Genomic DNA, 19,853 nt, shown 5'->3' with positions numbered 1-19,853 from the left:
AAAGAGATGAAATTAGCAAATGCATGGTTCGACATATCCAAAGATAGTAACACGAGAAGGGCCAATCACGTGATCAATTTTGGTTATGTGTTACGGAGCGGTTTTGTAAGGGTATTGGTCGAGATCCATATTACCGAACTTCTGACCAATGTAACTCAAAATGGAATCATGTAAACAAATTCATGATGTGTTGGAAAGGAATTTACACAAACTTTGAACAGGAATGGGCTAGCGAAGAAAGTGAGGCGTGTTTGTTGAAAAACGCATGCGACATTCCAAGATGACATGCTAAAGCCTTTTAAGTTCATTCATGTGTGAGAATTTGTCAAAAGAAGTATTAGGTGGAAGGAACTTGTAACACATGAAGACATTGCTAATCCACTAAAAAGAAGTTAAACATCTTCATGTTCGAGCTCACAACAAATGTCATCGGATGGTCACATAGGCATTGATCTTAATGACAACATCAAAGAAATACACATGCCTCCTCGTCCCATGGGAGGGGACAAAGAAAAAGATCGAGCAAAAGGTAAAGGAAAAACGACATCTTCAAATTCGTCGGTCGAAACCGAGAGGTCAACTAGATCGGTAGAAAGGATGGCACAAATGACACAATTGAATACAACTTTAGAGAAACATATGACTGAAATCGTCCATCTTGCAGAATATACATTGTTAATGTAAGACGTGAGACACCTCGACCCCGAAGATCAAGAGACGGCCAAAGCGATGAAGGCGTCTATTCGAGAAAGGTATAATCTAAAATGCAAATGAAATTTCAATGTTATGTTTTTTTCTATGTTTTTAATGTAATTTTTGTAATTTCATGTTATTTTTATTTTTTAGGATTTCGAAATTTTAATTTTTAATTTCATGTTATTTTTATTTTTATGATTTCTAAAATGTAATTTTTAATTTTATGTTATTTTTAAGTTTAGTATGTTTTCTTATTAAAAAATTTCTTAACTTTTATTGAGATTAAAAAAATTATAGGTAAAACCATCATCACATCCTAGTTCACAGGTAAAATTTAAAAAAAAAAATATAAAATCTGATGTGACGCCTATGAACTGTTTTATCTTTGGCAAAAACATAAACACGTCCTCCATCCTAAGCAAACGTACAATTATGCACATGTTTTTTTCATACACATATTCTTTTTCATATATAGGAAAATTTCTTGATTAAATTTGTTAATCGTAAAAAAGTGAAGTGAGTTTGCGTTTGATTAAGAACACAATTATGACAATAAAAACTGTAAATGGACACACGATCTAAATATGCTCAATATCGTCTGGAGAGTACAAGAGTGTTTGAGAGTACAAAATGAGAAGTACCCTTAGTTCGATCGTTACTCTACTCTATGTACTTACCCTATTTGTATGAGACAATAGAAGCACAAAAAATAACAAGGAATAAACATTACAGTGCCGAAACTAGCATGCCTTGTTAATAGATAGAGAGTCGAAACCAGACTACTTTTGACACTATACAGACACAAAGTACATTCGACTCCTCACTATAGACATTCGAACCTAAGATGGCATTTCATTTTTCGCCAAGATGGCATGAAAACAAATCTTTGAGTTTCTGTATTCGTTTTTATCTTTGAAGTTATTTGCTACTTTGAACTGTGGAGATGCGAACAACATGTGATTGATAAAAAAATCGAGTTAACTGAAATCCGAAATTTCAGTTTCAAAGCTCTTCTTCGGCCTTTTAAGGAATTCGTCATTTTTCCCCAACACTACGATTTCAATTGTTTCATAAAGCCAGTGCTTGTTCGGGTCACCTCTGTTCAGGCCTAATGGACCATTCTCCCTTTGACAAAGAATGCTATTGATTTGCCTTTGTCATTCCAATTCAGCTACTTGTTGCTTCTTCTTTTCCTCATCCGATTTTTCAATAAGAATGACTTTGCCTTTGTCTATTGGAACAATCGGTGAATTTGTTTTGACAAGATCACGACTTGAACCTCCTTCTCCTCCTTAATCTAAATGCCTTTTGATGGAGCTTTTGGCATATTTGTTGTTGTAGAGGTTGTTGTATTTGAAGAAACCATTATAGGCTTCATGGAAATTGAACTTGAAATTTGAGTCGAAATTACTTTCCCAACAACTACTCCTTTATCATTATAAGAATCTTTTGAAGATCCTGCTCCTCCAACTCCTCTTTCTCCCCCTTTCAAGACTTGCGCAGCACGTGGAGCATTGGTTGGTAAGCGAAGTACCAAATCAAGTATTGGATCGAGCTCAGTTTTAATGTTCGGCTCGATGTTCAAAACCATTTGTGAGAGAGATTATTGAGAGATGGTTGATTGATTCGAAAGATCAACCTTTGACAAATTTTCCTTAGTACTAGATAGGAATTCCTCCATCTTTTCAAACACCTTTGCATCCTTCTCTGACTTGGCTTCAAACTGTTTCGTGTACTCAGTGTTGAAATCAACCAATTGAGTAATATCACCAGCAAGAACGTCAAATTTATCATGCAACTCTTTGTAATTTTCTTCCAACTTTATCATGCAATTCTTTCGTGGTGAACCAATATACGAACCTTCAATTCTAATATCTGACCTGTCGCTTTCACTACCATGCTCGGTCTCGACATGCACATTTTCAAGTGGAACACGAACTTGATCATGTTTTCACTTATTTATCTATTGTGCAACATCCAAAGCTCTACGCTTCTTCGATTCTGGAGATCCAGAAACTGAAACTTCTCAAAAAATAACTTATTTCCTGGTAAATTGTATATTTTTAACCCTCTTTGGACCACCCTTGGAAGAAACAGGATTTGAGGTTTTGACTTCAATAGGCTCAACGCTTTTGACAATAGGTTCTTGAATAGTTGTCTTTGTTGGAGATTAAGAAGGCTTCTTTGTTGGTTTCTTCGTTCGCTTAAGAACCCCAGTTTACATAGGAATGGTTTCTTTAACAATCTCCTCATCACTACTTGTTTCTTTTCGACTTGTTTCTTCTTCTTTGAAGCCTTCGAGCCTTTAGATGTTCCTTCTAGCCCCTTTTGTGGAAGAAACCCAGTTAGATTAGAAGAATCAATAGAGGCCAAGTATTGTACCAAAAAAAAATTTGGGATCCATAAGTTTGAGCATCGAATCCAAAATGCAAGAAACATAGGGAAAAACATTAACATCATCCACAGAAACTCTTAGAGCAACCATTGTCGGAAATTCTGCAGTATCCACACTTGATGGAAACATAATATCCTCCTGAGTGTATATCTCCTTATGAATTAATCCCCAAAATCAAGCACTCGACACACCAGTTGCTAACTTCGTGTGAGAGATCGAAGTTCAAAACTCTTGCCATAGATGTGAAGCATAATCAACATTCAATCCATAGTACAATTCTGCCATGAATGAGTAAACTTCAATCTTGGCCTTGTCAAGCCTAGAGCTTTTTCCTATCAAGCACCTTATAAAATTCCAAGCAAGAAACTCCATACACAGGGAAGACTTGACTTCTTAAAGTGGCTTATCATATTAAGGGTAGGTTGATGTCCCATTTCGTTGAGCATATGAATCACTTGATCATTCGTATCTTCATAGAAAGTACCTGAAGTGAGTAATTTCAGAATTTAGGCAAACTACTTTCAAGTGAGCTTCTTTGTTTTTGAATTCAAGAGCTAGAACGTAACCACTTTGGTAGTTTTGTTGAACACTGTGGTTAAACCAGCAAGAGAAAGCCATTCCATCGAAATTACAAACGATGAAGAAAGAGCATATGATAGAACAGAGCTGTTCAATGTTTGAACCAACATCCTTAACTCCTACGGCATTGATCAAGTATGGGAACAAGACAAAGATTAGTGTGTTGAATCTTCATCATAGGTTGCGAGATTTCATCATCATTAGTTGTTGCTGGATCAGCATTGCGAGTAGTAGCAGCCATTATAGAGAACTGGAGTGAATTTGAAGAACTTTGAATCGATGAACAATTAGAGTTCTTGGAGTTTAATCAGAGATTAGAAAGATTAAAGGAAATCATCGTTTCTTTTTATAAATTGTATGAAACTTTGAATTTGAATCGATACCCAGTAAGAAAATGCCATGGATTTTGTTGGTTACTTAACCGGAACCGTAAAAATCGCCACGTAGGAAAAATGATAATCACGTTCTCCTTGATTCCCGTAAAAATTTTGAACCGTCACTTCATTCTGATGATTCGCTTCCATCAATCATATTCGTATCGCCATATGTTTCAATACCTTGATCAGAATCATCCTTCGCATGGAGGCTAGGCTCATTTACTTATGGGAAGGATAAGTAAAATCATTTTCCAGACTTTGCAAAATCTAAGTTTTGATTTGGTAAGACCCAAAACCTCAATGATTTCAATAATTTTGTGTGCCAAAGAATGAGATAGAAGCAAATAAAACAAAATGTGGATTTTGTGATATCAAATTTCATTTCATACGAAAGCAAAATGATCTCAGACAAAGATGTTTTCATTCGACATCAAGAGAGATGAAGAATTGATTGTGTGGTGTCATGTGAATTACAATCGAATACTCGTTGATGAGTAATGAAGGGATTCTTTTTCTTTTGGTTTGGAAGGGGGCTTCAATTTTACACAAGATCACAACTCAACATAAGTGTGATTCAGTTGGGAAAAATTATTTGGATGACCAGTGTAGTCAAGAACAAGTATGGTTGGTGAGTATTTTAAGTGACAAAAGTTCAGAGAAGATATTCAAATGGAAATCTCATTCCAAAAAAATTGAAAAACTAGATCTTTTTGGGAAAAAAAACATCTTGGGATTAGAACATTTTATCAAGATCACACAATACGAATGGAAATGGGATTTTGAATATCGAAATGGTACAAAGAAACAAATTGTAACACTCAAAAATCACAATAGTTTAAATTTTTCAAAAATCAACCATTCATCATCATTGTTTACAAAAATAGTCATTGTTTCAAAGTATTATTTCAAATCAGATTTTTCCCCAAGACCTAGATACATAAAACAGGAAGTTGTGTATGATCACGCTTTCACCTTTCCATGATCCTCGGAAGTACCTGAAACCAAAACTAAAATTGTAAGCCAAAGCTTAGTGAGTTACCCCGAAGTATCACCACAAAAACAGATAATCGAATAGATAACGGGTCCATATTTGTTCCTGTTTCTTCTTCCTATCTCTATTCATGTTTCTATTCCTTCTGTTTCTATCATCTTTGTATTGTCCCAATTCGGAAAAAAAAAATCACTGTGTTTTACGTGATTAGCAGTTTCTTATTATAATAATAATAACTTTTCCAACTTACCCACATCAAGAACACGTGGTAGATGAATCAAACAGAAATAATAGATCTACATTTAATCAGTTCCTAATGAAACCACAAAGTAGCTTTTAATTATAAAATATTTATTAAAATGGCATATATAATAGATATATGCCTATGTGTAACGTCAAAATCATGAAAGCAACTTTTCTAAATTGTTTTTTTTTTTTTTTTTTTTTTTTGCATGGACCAGTTCTGTTAATCATAGGATTGGATTTTTCTTGGAGTTATTGTTTTCAATATGAGAGTTTTATTTGCATTTACAACATAATCTCTACTAAAATTTTGATTTTGGTTTGTAATTGGATGTCAATCTTCATCATCATATTATCCTATCAACTTCTTGTTGCCCGGTGAAAGACCAAGATGGATACTTTAGATTAAATAGTATCATAGTACTATAATAATATATCAACTATAGCATTGTACGTTTGAAAAAAATACACCAACTATTGCTTTAATTTTTTTCTGTTTCAAGAACTTACTTAAAATTGTCATGTTGTTCTTCCTATACATATACGATTTCCAGCTCTTTTTAATAAATATAAAATACACATACATAAATAAATCCATCTATATATAGACTTTTTTTGAATCATTATTCAATCCTAAATTAACTACTCAATCCAACATTTAAGGAATTTATTGTGAATTAATTTTGGTTGACACTCTTAATTAGCATTACATAATAGACTTTTCAAAATTTAAATTACCACCATATCCAACATTTATGGAAACTAATATAATCCCAAATCAATTTGAAATACATACCAATACATCATGCCTATAATTACTATAACTTTGTCATCGTAAAGAAAGAGCATTTGGCTGCTTCATTGTATAATTTTCACTTATAACGGTTAATTTAGGGGTATAACGGTTAATAAAAAAAAAATTAAATATAAAGTAGAATGATATAGCAGGTCAACCTAGGGGTAAAACAGTAAACATAAAAATTACTATAAAATGGCTCTTTGTAATAGCATCCTACTTTTCTGTGATACTGCATTTACTGTATATGATGTGTGCTTTTAAGTGGCATCTATATGTGTATGTCACTGTATCTGCTTACTTGGTTCGTAATTTTCCTTTTTTTCATTGACTTTATGTTCCTATGGTTTTTTTATAATACTCTCACATAATAATGTTAGCATCATGTGAGTTATCCTGCATAAAAGTAAAAAGGAAATTCATTAGGATATAGAAATAAATTTAATGAAATATTAGTTTACAAAGATACAAGTTCTATCAAGGTATTGTACTTTGGATTTTAGATATGTCATATTAATGAGTTGTAATGTAAACGAAAAAACTTTTCCTATTATGAAAGAAATTATAAATTAAGCAAAAAAAACAGAAATTGTGCATTTTTTTTTTAGTTCAGAACTAAGAAAGAATCAGAAAACCTCTTCATAATGCAAGTTCATGGTTTTGGTTCTGCTACAAAACAGTAATGGAGTAACAAGGACAAAATGGTTAAAAACATAACAGTGTTGTATAAGTATCAATGTTATGCTTTATAACCATACAATACAATTGTAATTCAAACTGACTAATAAAGAAGTAATTTTTATACATTATCAATTGAAAAAAATATTAAAACAATTAAACAAATGGTGAAAATAATGGTTTAAGTTTCCATGATTTCTTTTTGCCCACTGCTATTATTACAACAACATACCAACTTGATAATGGTTTTAGTTTCCAAGATTTTTGTATTTGCGATAAGTAAAGGTTATTTATACAATCTAAATGTATCTATTGTTTGTTAATTTAATTAAGATGTGTGGATCCAAAACGAAAAATCAACATGTTTTGACTTGCGACATATGTTGGTTCTGATTTCATTAGCTTAGATTGAAATTGTTCCTCATAAACAAAAATCTAATAATTTTTAAAAAGTGGGAATGAAATTTTTTCAGAATATAATGGAGATAATTTAGCGATTCAAATTTCCACAACAGTCAAAGAATATATATTGTTATATTTGTGGCAAGTATTCCACAATACCCTATTAAACTTACTATGTTAAAATCATCCTATTTTTCTGTGATAATGCATTTAAATTAGCTTGTATCTTATTTCTTTAATCAACTTTTCTAATAAAGTTGACTGATATAGAATGTAATCATAAGACATATATTTAATCATAAATACATTGTTATTCTGTTTTTTTATTTGTATTGTTGTACAGTTTACCATTTTCAATCAAGATAACTTTCCACTTCATCATTTTGTCCCTAACAGATGGAAAAGTCAATGATAACATTAATATAATTAACATGTTATTGTTTATTTATAGTTACCATATATGTAGATACTAGTAACTCTTTTACATGGACATGAAAATAACATGTTACCAACCATAGCATTCTATGTAGGTTGTTATTAAACTATATACATTCTACAAATATTCTATTTCTAACATTTTTCAAATTAGCCCAATATACATTTGTATAGAAATGGCTAACTTGTTTGTAATTATGAATGTGAAAATGTCCTTAAGTATAAGTAAGTTACTAAAAATTGCACGTTTTGCACAATTTTGACCTTATGATGCACCGTCATTGTTTCAAAGCATTTGATAGGAAACTTAGAGACGTTACCCTTTCATCGGACAAGAATAAACCATTTGGAGGCAAAACCATTTTATTTGGAGGTGACTTTCGAAAAATTCTTCCAGTAATTCAAATAGGAAATCGTTCAGATATTGTCCATGCATCATTACATTCATCCTGATTATGGCGTTAATGTACAGTTTTACGTTTGACTGTAAACATGAGGCTTCAAGTTGGTTGTCCAAACAATGATTTCAAAGAGACAAAATCATTTACTGAATGGATTCTTAAAATTGATGAAGGTACTATCGGTGGCCCTAATAATGGTGAAGTTGAAGTTGAATTTACAAAAGATGTTATCGTTCCCTCTACGGGTGACCATAATCATTCAATTGTATCCACCATTTATTCATCCTTTTAGAACCATCTTGATGATCCATTGTATTTTCAAGGTAAAGCATTTTTTGTCCCTACAGATGAAGAATTTGATGCGCTCAATGACTACATGTTAGAATTGATGAAAGACGAAGGGAAAACATATCTAAGTTCGGATTCTTTATGTAACACCTGATTTATCAGGTAAATCCCTTAGCCATTATTTCCTACATTTGGACCCTCGGGCTTAAGTATGTTGGGCGTACACATGGTATATCAGGCGTACTCTAGTGGCTGCATGAGGCAGGGTGTCCCCTACTTACGTTGGGCGTACCCATGCGTACGTAGGGCGTACACAAGCTAGGGGAAAACCCTAAATTTAGGGTTTGCACCCTATTTAAACACATTAAGTCCTTCACCTCTTTCACCTTATCAGCCTCCTTTGCCTCTTGATCCATATATCAAAACCCTAATCCATTTTCCCAAAAGATTGAGCTTGTGTGTGTGGTGCTTAGTAAAGAAGAAGAAGATTTGTGGAGAAGCATTGAACAAGAAAGAGTCTGTAGATCCAGAGGTTGCTCACTATTTCTAGTTTATTGGAGGTAAAAAGCTCTTACCTTGATGACATCATGTGTTAGTTTTAGTTTAGGGCTTATGTTCTTCATATTATGGACCTTAAGATTCTTGAGAGTATAAGCAACTCCAGAAGAAAATAATGTTAGACCCTAGTGCTTCTGATGTCCCTTGAGCATAAAAATGGTGTCTTGATGGATTAAGTTCAACCATGAAAAGGTTGAAGGTTGTTTCATGAAGTTACTGTGATAAAGTCCAAGATTTGCCCCTTTTAGGACATGCAAAAGCATAAAGTTTGTAACTTTCTGGCTTAATACGCTCTAATAAGCTTAGGTCTAAAATTGGACGTTAGGTCGTAACTGATTAAGACCTTCAAAGGAGATTTTGGCTAGCTACAGTGTATGTCAGGCGTACCTAGACATACGATGTGCGTACGCTCCTAAAGTTCCGTCGATGCATGGGTCGTGAGTACGTCGGGTGTACTGGTGGTGCACTGAACATACTCACTAGAGAGGATTTGGGCATTTTAAGCCTCAGGGCATTTCAGACTTAAGGACTTGGCCCTTTGTTGGGCCGCAAGCTTTTCGATGATGGGCCTTCTTGATCTTGGGCCCATTTTGGATATAGACTATCTTCTGGGCTTGGGGCTAATGGTATTTGGGCCTTGGTGGGTTAGGCCCAATAAAGCAAGGGTCAAGCAACCTTTTTAGGGTTTGGACTCTCAAGTGAGAGGATTTCGTAAGTCAGCAGCTCGAGTGTTATTTGATATATTCAATCTAAGGTGAGTTTCCTTCACTGTACTCGTGGGTCGAAGGCACCAATGCCAGCCCACTAGATTATGTTTGTAGTATGATGATTGTCTTTGTGACAATTACATGTTGTGTCTATATACCTGTTTGATGTCTCTGTGACTCTTATTGTCATGATTATATGTGAAGTGGTAGGGGTGAAATAGACCCGATACCGGTTGAAAGATACCAAAGGGGGTGAAATAGACACCATATTGGTTGAAAGATACCGAAGAGGGTGAAATAGACTCAATACCGGTTGAAAGGTACCAAAGGGGGTGAAATAGACCCCTTATATATATATATATATATATATATATATATATATATATATATATATATATATATATATATATATATATATATATATATATATATATATATATATGGTGTCGGATATTTTGGAGGAAATCACTAAGCTTTGTGCTTACGGTTTTCAGTTTATGTTTCATGTACTTCCAGCTCGAAAGGGAAGGCTCCGACATGATCACACTGCATCCACCTATGTTTTTCCGCATCACGTAATTTTGGGATTTTGTACTTTGATAATATTTCACTATGATATACTCTCGACTGTTTTTACATGATTATCGTATGTTTGGAATGAATTAAAAAATGAAAATTTTCTCTGAATTTTTGGGATGTTACACTTTATGTGAGATTGAGGCATAAGATTCTTTTGAGGAATCAGTATACTCTCTAGATGTGTTGAATGGTTTTAAGGCTTCCGGAATTCCCAACCATAAACTTATACTAAAAAAGGTGTTTCAGTCATGTTACTTCGTAATATCGACCAAACCAAATGACTTTGAAATGGTACTATATTACAGATCGTTAGGCTTGGAAGACACGTCATTGAAGCCCAAATCATATTTGGTAGATTTTTCAACGAGACTACTTATATACCTCACATGAAGTTAACCCCGTCTGATAAAAAAAATTCATTCTGTTTTCAACGGAGGCAATTCCCCATAGATGTTTGTTTTATTATGACCATTAACAAAAGTCAAGGACAATTATTATCAAATGTTGAATTATACTTGCGTAGACTCGTCTCCGTGCATGGTCAATTATATATAGTTGTTTCCCGGGTCATAAGTAAACAAAAGGTTTGAAGGTACTCATATGTGACGAGTAAAGTCGTTCAACTAATAAAACAAAAAATGTTGTTTACAAAGAGGTCCTTCAACGATTATAGATATTTATCGATTTAAGTGTATCTTTTACACATTTCAATAATACCAATACCCCAAAAAATATAATTATTATGCAACATATGTAGATATTTGTATGTTTTTTATGGGTTCCCCCGCGATTAATGTGGGTTATAATCTAGTTATAAGTTTAATCCATAATAACAACATACTTAACTTTTAAACCATAATAGCAATGTATATTTTTGATTGTCAATTTAATCAATATAACAACAAACTAACTAACTTTTAAACCATAATAGCAATGTACTTTTGTTTTTAATCAATTTTATCCATAATAAGAACTAACTTCTTAAGTTTCAAACCATAATAACCAGGTTCGCCTCAAGGATACCTCTCGTGATCTTAGACGCGATGAACTCGCGTAGCCCGTCATCAACCAGCTCAGATCATGCACTCGAGCCTAACTCTGATCCTGACCCAGATCCTGCTCCATGTCGCGTAATCGCCATATTGAAAACAAACACAATGATGTCAGGGTCATACATACTCTCGAGAGATCTCACACACTCTCCAAGTTTCCTGGTTCTATCTCAGCCTTCCTTGATTCGAGTACGGATCCTATGCTTCCAGTAGTACGGGCCCATACTACCTTTCACATCTATCCGTACTTTCCTCAAGAACTTCCTTGACTTCACCAAGTCCCTTTCTACTAATACAACTTCCCAACTAATCTCATCCTAGGGTTTCCTATGACACCCTTCGACCTACTCTCCGCCATCAACTGCACTAGGAGTCCCTACCACCTTTCCCTAACTAGCTTGCGAATACTATTACATATTCGCCTACTAGTTAGTTAAAGTTGGCCAGAACCCTTATAGCACAATGCAAAGTAGCATTCGGGCATCGAGTGACCAAATCAAGCATAACCTAACTAGGCTTTCATACTATTGACTAACAGCCCTAGCATACAGCTCAATAAGCTCATACAACAGGCATATAAGGCCTCCTTCCTAGATCCTTAGTTCTATTCTAGCATGCAGTTATCAGGATCATATAACAGGCATACAAGGAATCTTCCTAGATCCTTAGCCCTAATCTAGCATGCAGTTCTCATAATCATATCATATAACATAACGTGACAAGTATGGGTATCTTAAGGAGAACTTACTTGAGCTCGGTCGGTCGCACACATCACACACCTCGTTTTTTTTTGTCAAAATTCTTTAACTTAGATTTTAGAAAACTATTTTTCTTGTAAAAATCCTTCAATCCCTCGATTTGAGTTCAGACACCCCGAAGGTGGGTCCGAATCCCTCAAACCAAGGCTCTGATACCAACTTGTAACATCCCAAATTTCGAGTCCAAAAATTTCGTTAGTAATTAAGTAATTTACAAAATCGTTTACTGAAAACATTTTCAATATCATATCAATCCATAAACCATCATGAACATGTCTCAAAATCAAACATCGAACAATAGTATAAATCAGAGTACAATCCTAGAAAATTCTTTGCAGAAATCATGTATAAATGTGTGATGCGTTGCTACACCACCGGCTCCTTCCCCTTGGATGAAGAGGTACCTGAAATCAAAAATAAAAACCGTAAGCACAAAGCTTAGTGAGTTCCCCCATCATACCCACACAAAATAATGCATAATCATCGGTATCTTCCAACCGGTAACTGTCAGGCATAACCGGGAGCTATAGTCCCCTTCGGTATCTTTCAACTGGCAACTGGGAACTAACATCCCCTTCAGTATCTTTCAACCGGTAACTGGGAACTAACCTCCCCTTCGGTGTCTTTCAATCGGTAACCGGGGACTATTTCACCCCCTAATACTACTAACACATATCAGGCACAATAGGCATGTGAAGTACAATAATCACATCAAGCACAGTAAACATGTCACATATCAATCCTAGATAATTGTCATAAAGACAATCATCTATCCAACACTCTTACTTGTGGGCCGGCATTGTGGCCGTAGACCCACCCCTACTAGGAGGAAACTCACCTCGAAGTCGTGTAGTGTCTGAACTAATCTCGGTGTGGCAATCGACTCTCCCCATCTCCTCAATCCCTACACGACAACTCTTCTAAGTTATGAACTCATACCCTCATACCCGTAACCCTTACAAGGGTCACTCAGTCCAATCCAAAGTCAAAGTCAAATCCATGGTCAAAGTCAACATCTGGTCGACTCGACTCGCCGAGTGAGCCCGTCAACTCGTCGAGTCCCCCTATCCACAAAATGTCATACTCCCGTCCCTACTCGTCGAGTCTAGCAAGAGCTTGACGAGTTCACCTTCAACAACACATCAGATAATCTTCAACCGACTCATCGAGTTCGTCCTTGAACTCGCCAAGTTCATCTGCATCCATAAGAAGATGTTCAGTCTATGACTCGCTGAGTTCCCTTTAAACTCGTCGAGTCCGTCTTCATGTGGCTGGGACATTGCCTTGAACACGTCGATTATGTTCATCCACTCGCCAAGTCCTATGATTTCCAGGTCCCTAGTGAACTTAAACAACTGGGGAAACCTTCGATCTTAACAACTGGTCCAAAACAGAAGGATTTGGTGGAAAATGCACCCCGAATCGCCGAGTCCCAAGAACGACTCGCCGAGTCCCTCTATATCCAAAACTGTACAGTCGATTATAATGGCTCTTAACATGTCAAAACCATAGATCTGGCCTCCTAGGGTCCATTTTATACATAAAGCTTCAAATTTGAGGTACATGCATGGGGGTCTTTGGCTCAAAATCCACAAAAAGAAGTCTACAAGATGCATGGGTCTCCCATGGCCATAAAGTTGGCACCTTTATGTCATGGGAACCCTTAATGGTTCCAGATCTGAAGTCGTTATCCCAAAATCGTGGTTGCATCCAAGAATGGTTCCAAAATGGCTTCCAAAAACCCTAAATTACTCCAAGAGAGTATCTAATGAAAGGAGAAGCAAGTTTTGGACTTGTTACCTCCAATAAATAGGAAATGAAGCAAAATCTCTGGATCTCCTTGCTCCTTCTGAAATCCCAAGCTCCTTCTTCTTCCCTTCAACCTTCTATCTTGCACAAGATGGCACAAAGATCTCAAAATCACTCAAAACGGCTAGGGTTTTGTGGGGATGGTCTGGGGGGTGTTGGAGGCTGCAAAAGGGACCTCTTAAAGTGTTTAAATAGGGTGAAAACCTTAAATATTAGGGTTTTGTCCAGACAGCTCCTACTCGACGAGTCGGTCGCCCGATTCGTCGAGTAGGTCACTTAAAATCTGCGCTAAAGGTCGACTCTACTCGACGAGTTGGGCCTTCAACTCGCCGAGTCCCAGGGTAAAATGTAATAATACTTAAAATTAAATACATACCAGGAACCGGGTATTACAGTTAGGGCTGTTCACTGTTTGGATAAAACCGAATTATGCAATTGGACAATTTGGATTGGACTATTTTGTTCGGATATTCAGATTTTTGGATTGGTTTTCAACAAAACCGAATTATTATTTTGGATTGGTTTTGGTTTATAAAATAAGAACCGAATAGTCCAAAAAAACCGAATAAATATTTATTATTTATCTATTTATAATATATATATCTATAGTTATTTATAAATTTTGTAATTTATTTTTTCAAATAGGTTCAAAACATTTCACCCGATAAAAAAAACATTAATATGCATTTTCTCTCAAAAAATTTCTATCTATAAAATATTTAACTATAATATATCTTCTTATTAGTTGTTTATAAATTTCAAATCACAACTAAATAATTTGTTTTTGCTTCTTGTGTAAAATTGGGTAATATTATAATTATATGTCGTGTTAAAATGTTTCGGTTTTTGAAAACCGAATTATAAAAATCGATCCAACCGAATTGTAATTGGTTCGGATCGGATCGGATTTGAATTTAGTTTGGACTATTCAGATTCATGTTTTGAAAATCGAAATCAATTTGGATTCACTTGATTGGATCGGATCAAATTGATCCATCCAAACGAACCCCCCTAGTTACAATAATGTACTTCTGTTTATTATTAGTTTAATCAATATTAAGTATTATCAACAAACTACTTAACTTTTAAAGCTTAATAGTAATGTATTTTTGTTTATAATCAATTTTATTCATAATAACAACATAAAATTTAACTTTTAAACCATAATAGCAATGTACTTTTTTTAATTATCAATTTAATCCATAATAACCACATACTACTTCTCTTTTAAACCATACTAGCAATGTACTTTTATTTATTATCAATTTAATCAATATTAACAACAAACTACCTAACTTATAAACCATAATAGCGATGTACTTTTCTTTTAATCAATTTTATCTATAATAACAACATACTACCTAACTTTTAAACCATAATAGCAATGTATTTTTGTTTATTATCAATTTAATCCATAATTACAACATACGACTTAACTTTTAAACCATAATAGCAATGTATTTTTGTTTATTATCAATTTAATTAATATTAACAACAAGCTACCTAACTTTTAAACTATAAAAGCATTGTACTCTTGGTTTTAATCAATTTTATCCATAATAACAACATACTACTTAACTTTTAAACCATAACAACATACCTCTTGTTGTGTGTTGTCTGATTGGGTAGATTGTGGACTAGGTAGACTAGGAAGACGGTGTCCCAAAAACCACAAACTTAACATCTTATGCTCATATACTGTAGGTAGCACCCTTCTTTTTTCCTGCTTTTCTCCGAAGATGGATTTCAGCCGATACCTCTACATCATCCTTGTGGTTTACTGGATCTTCACTATATTTGTTTAGTAACCCCTGCAAATATGCATCCTATAATTTACCAAAACAACACCTCTGTCATATACAAAAATATTTGAGATAGTCAATATATAAAAATGATAAAGATAAGTTACTTTTGCTTCTTTGGCGGTCTATGAACAATATTCCATATTTTCACGATCATCGTGAAAGTATATTTTCTTTAAATCAGCAGTACCATGTGTCTTGATGAATAGATCAAAAAATATAGAATCATTACCTAGCTCTGCTTTCTACATAAAATTAAGTACAAGGTATAATTTACGTAGTCAATTTTAAAACAAAACAAGAATAATAAAATTTATAGTTATGATACTTACTAATTTACAATGGTGCTTGGCGTATCCTTAGCTACCAGTAGTGTGCCTTGATGTCGCCCCATTATTAGAATCACGGGTGTTATAATTCGTGATTGCTTTTGCCACTTTCTATATGCTCCAATGTTGTTAAAACAAAAATATGTGTATGATAATATAATAGGAAATAAAAACTCAACAAAATAAACAATAATGTATTGTATCCTTACGTCACACAAATGTGGCCACACAGTCTCCGATATACGGGATACGGTGATTATGCATCCCATGATAGTATTGACTTGGTTATGCATCACAGGATAATATTGACTAAAATCTTTGGGGATGGGTAACCAACATCTCGTATCATATTGCTAGATAGCTTCCCTAAATCCCTCATCATGTCTTTATATCTATCCCCGATGACATTTTTGAATGTCGTATATACGTCTTCATGCTCTTTTGGGTGCCATCTATACTTGACATGTAAAGAATAAAAAGTAAATTTAAAAATACAAACTAAATACAAATGAGTATAAGATACAATAATAAATATTTAATATATTACCCTAAAACAAGTGAACATTCGTCTAAGAGCCGTATCTGAGATGTCACTAAATCGAGGTCACGCCTCATACATATTCTCCTAACAGAGAAATGATATTAATATATAAGTATAGAATAAGTAATAGATATATTCATTCTATATAAGCTATGTATAAGGAATATTGTTTGGATGTCACTAAATCAAGGTCCCCCAAATAGCTGTTCTAACTTTTCACATTGTGTTTTTTCAATATTTATGTTTACCTACGGATTTGCGACTACCAGAATAAAATATATTTACTTGTTGATCGGTAATCACCAACAAATTTGTAACTTGTTAGGACGTCCGATAGATCTGTTGGTATTTTCCGACGGAATGATTCTATTGGTATTTCACTTTTTTTTTTAGTAGTTCTTTCTCTCATAGATTGCTATACCAAAATTTTGTTGATTATTGATTTTATTGTTTGTTTGGTTGCTTTTGACATTGTTATCTTATTGTTTTGGCATTCTATTTGTTTCCTTTCGGTTGTTGGGACGATACCAACTATTTTAGGGATCAAGGGTTTGGGTAATGTGGTGATAACTTTTGTTATGGTTTGGACATTTTCCTTAAACCTAATCGAAAATTCCTGCAAAACATATGCTAAACAACTTAGGAAACAAAAAGGATTGCACATGTATCATTTCATGTCTCATATATATACATAAAAACTCTTTACAAGCATTAATTTGACTAGGATATAATCTTAAATCTCCAACAAACATACTACCAAAATTTCCTAAATCTCATACTAAATAATAAACTAACCAAAACTCCCAAGAACTGTTGTGAGTTGGTGATGACTAATGAGGGTTCTTGAGTTTTTAGAATTTCGAATACCATCAGTTGTTTTGCTGATCACGACCTAGCAAAACTTCTTTGCCTTAGAAAAGGTGAAAGTTTCTTTGAAATTGTTGATTTACGGAGTGTGTGTAACTTGTAGTTATCTAAACCACCTCCATAGCTTTTGTTATTAGTTTTCATCTTCCTCATCCTGGTGTACGGATTCTTTAGTTTCTTTGGTAGGTCCTCTATGCTCACCACTTTTGCAAGAGATGTAAATGATTCTGATTTCCCGTGATAAAACTGTGATAACCCTCTTCTGGAAACAAAAAACAAACCCAGTTTAATATACAGATTCTTGATCAAAACTACAAAACAAAAACTCAGATTTCAAATAGTTTTGTTCAGAAACTTACTTGATAGGTAACTCGGACATAAGGCTCGATAAATCAAGTAGAGAAGATCCATTTGAGTTAACTGAAGATGAAGATGAAGCATCGTCTGTTGTATCTAATGAAGAACATGAAAAAATTGATGATGATCCATTTGAGATTGTTGAAGCTCCTTCAAAGGATTCGTGATCCGACTTTTCCATGAAACCCCAGGTATGTTCAGGATGATTATCTTGAAAGATTTTATTTTTGAAATCACCCATTTTTTCCATCAAAAGATAAGATGATAAACTGAATGAAGAAAAATGAAGAAAGTTTCAATTTTGATGAGTTTTCTTAACGAATGGCCAAGAATAAAGGGTTTGACGAATTGTGGTATATGGGTTATGGAAGCTTTCTGTGGGAACACCTTATATACAAGAAGGGTTTATGGTCAGCTTTAACACGTGGCAAGCATCTGTTGGGACTAGCGAATAGCTTTTAGTACCTTACCAATTCTACCCACTTGCCCGAATTCCATTACTAGATATGGATGGAGCTTTTTCAAAATAAATCAATAATATACAATTATCCTAGTACCCTTTTTAATAATTCAATGCGCTTTTTAATTGATCAGGACATCAAAAAACAACAAAGCATTTATCTAAATATTAAATAATTTTTAAATCATGAATTTTTCAGAAAACAGTAATACCATTTTCATTATATATATATATATATATATATATATATATATATATATATATATATATATATATATATATATATATATATATATGTTTGTGAGAATATATAATATGTATGTAGAGTCCTCTCATTGATTTTGATGGTAAATATTAATTAAAATAACCAATAAATATAACTTTTTTTTATATAAAGTCAAATTCATAATATTACGATAAGTCGATAAATGTTATAAAAACGATAATATATATATATATATATATATATATATATATATATATATATATATATATATATATATATATATATATATATATATAATTCTACAAGAGTTATATAAATTATGATATTTTTTTGAAGCAAAATTGGTACCAATTCATACATAGTTTCCTTTATGACATTGGAGTTGATTAATCATTTAAATATGTTTGTTCAATTAAATATATACAAATACATGTATTATACATGTATTGTAAAAAAAAATAGGCCTCTTTCTGACATTCGCCATGGTCAGTCATCCAAGTCGCACTCTTTTAGAGAAGCTCATGCATGTACAAATGTGTGTGCGCATGTATACATTTATATGAATGTATAGTTGTATACATATATCTACAAAAATACATAAGTTAATACATATTTTCTTCTCATAGTTAAATAGCCCTTTGTTTGTACTTTGTATATATAAAGAAATGCTAAAGTTGCCTGATTACACTATTAAAGAATGCATGTTCCGTATGTAATTAAATCTTTTGAATTATGATTTTAGGTTAAAAAATCAATGTTTCTCGTATATCATATCACAAGATAAAATTCAATAAATTGCTGAAAACGAATATTTAAAAAGAGAAAAGGGAAAAATTATTTAGTTGGAGATGAGAGAAGGATGGGTCGTTATCTTGAGTTCCAGGGGCGGGATTTGACCAACCAAAAAGCGTGTCGTTGATAACGGGGATGAGTGGATAAGCTCGAAATTCTTTATTTTCCTCAAATTTCATGCATATCCTTTTGCATCCCATTATTTATTATTATTATTATTATTATTATTATTATTATTATTATATTGAATAAAATTTCTTTAAGAATATCGGTGTAATCAAAAGACCTACTTCGCAGCAACCAACATTGATAAATTTTGAAAGTTAAAAGGGTAAAATTATTATTCGATCTATGATGTAAATTAGTGTTGGATAACAAATCGAAAAAAAATTTAGTTAAAACATATAAATCTTTTCATTTGGTGGATTTGGTCAATTTGTTTGACAACAAATTGTTTTGTCTACTTTTTCTTATACTAAGTACTATATTATTGTTCAAAAACTATATCACTAATTAATAATCTAATATTTTAAATAAGAAAATTATAAACTTCTACATATAGTAAAAAAAAATCGAACATCTCCGACATGTTTAACCCGCTTAATAAGTTATTTTAGCTAAAACATTTTATATTGAATAATTATTAATTAAACTAATCAAAACTATTACTTCTTACTTTTATCTTCATCTTCATATATTATATATGTGGTACGTATCTTATTATAAAGCATAACG

At 33.3% G+C, this 19,853-nt stretch overlaps 1 protein-coding gene and 1 long non-coding RNA gene across 3 annotated transcripts; both read right to left on the bottom strand.

Annotated features, from left to right (window-relative positions):
* Nucleotides 1-11,007: 11,007 nt before the first annotated feature.
* On the bottom strand, nucleotides 11,008-15,870 carry LOC128134235 (uncharacterized). The gene is made up of 4 exons (XR_008232562.1): nucleotides 15,654-15,870; nucleotides 15,345-15,570; nucleotides 13,736-13,821; nucleotides 11,008-12,339 (listed from the first exon to the last, which is right to left on the bottom strand). It is a non-coding gene; the product is annotated as an uncharacterized LOC128134235 (long non-coding RNA).
* A 1,185-nt stretch (nucleotides 15,871-17,055) lies between these two features.
* Nucleotides 17,056-18,022, bottom strand: LOC111910296 (protein OXIDATIVE STRESS 3). 2 transcript variants are annotated; one of them, XM_023906109.2, is made up of 2 exons: nucleotides 17,643-18,022; nucleotides 17,056-17,542 (listed from the first exon to the last, which is right to left on the bottom strand). In XM_023906109.2, the coding sequence occupies exons 1-2, from the start codon at nucleotides 17,888-17,890 to the stop codon at nucleotides 17,302-17,304; spliced, it is 489 nt and encodes a 162-aa protein (XP_023761877.1). In that variant the 5' UTR covers nucleotides 17,891-18,022; the 3' UTR covers nucleotides 17,056-17,301. The 2 variants fall into 2 exon arrangements, with proteins under 2 accessions (XP_023761877.1, XP_023761876.1); XM_023906108.2 differs by having other exon boundaries at nucleotides 17,056-17,545; nucleotides 17,643-18,020.
* Nucleotides 18,023-19,853: the final 1,831 nt, after the last annotated feature.

This window comes from Lactuca sativa, chromosome 5 (assembly GCF_002870075.4).
Source record: "Lactuca sativa cultivar Salinas chromosome 5, Lsat_Salinas_v11, whole genome shotgun sequence".
NCBI classification, from domain to species: domain Eukaryota; kingdom Viridiplantae; phylum Streptophyta; class Magnoliopsida; order Asterales; family Asteraceae; genus Lactuca; species Lactuca sativa.
The sequence above is the reverse complement of the archived record's forward strand: the minus strand, read 5'-3'. Positions and strand labels throughout refer to the sequence as shown.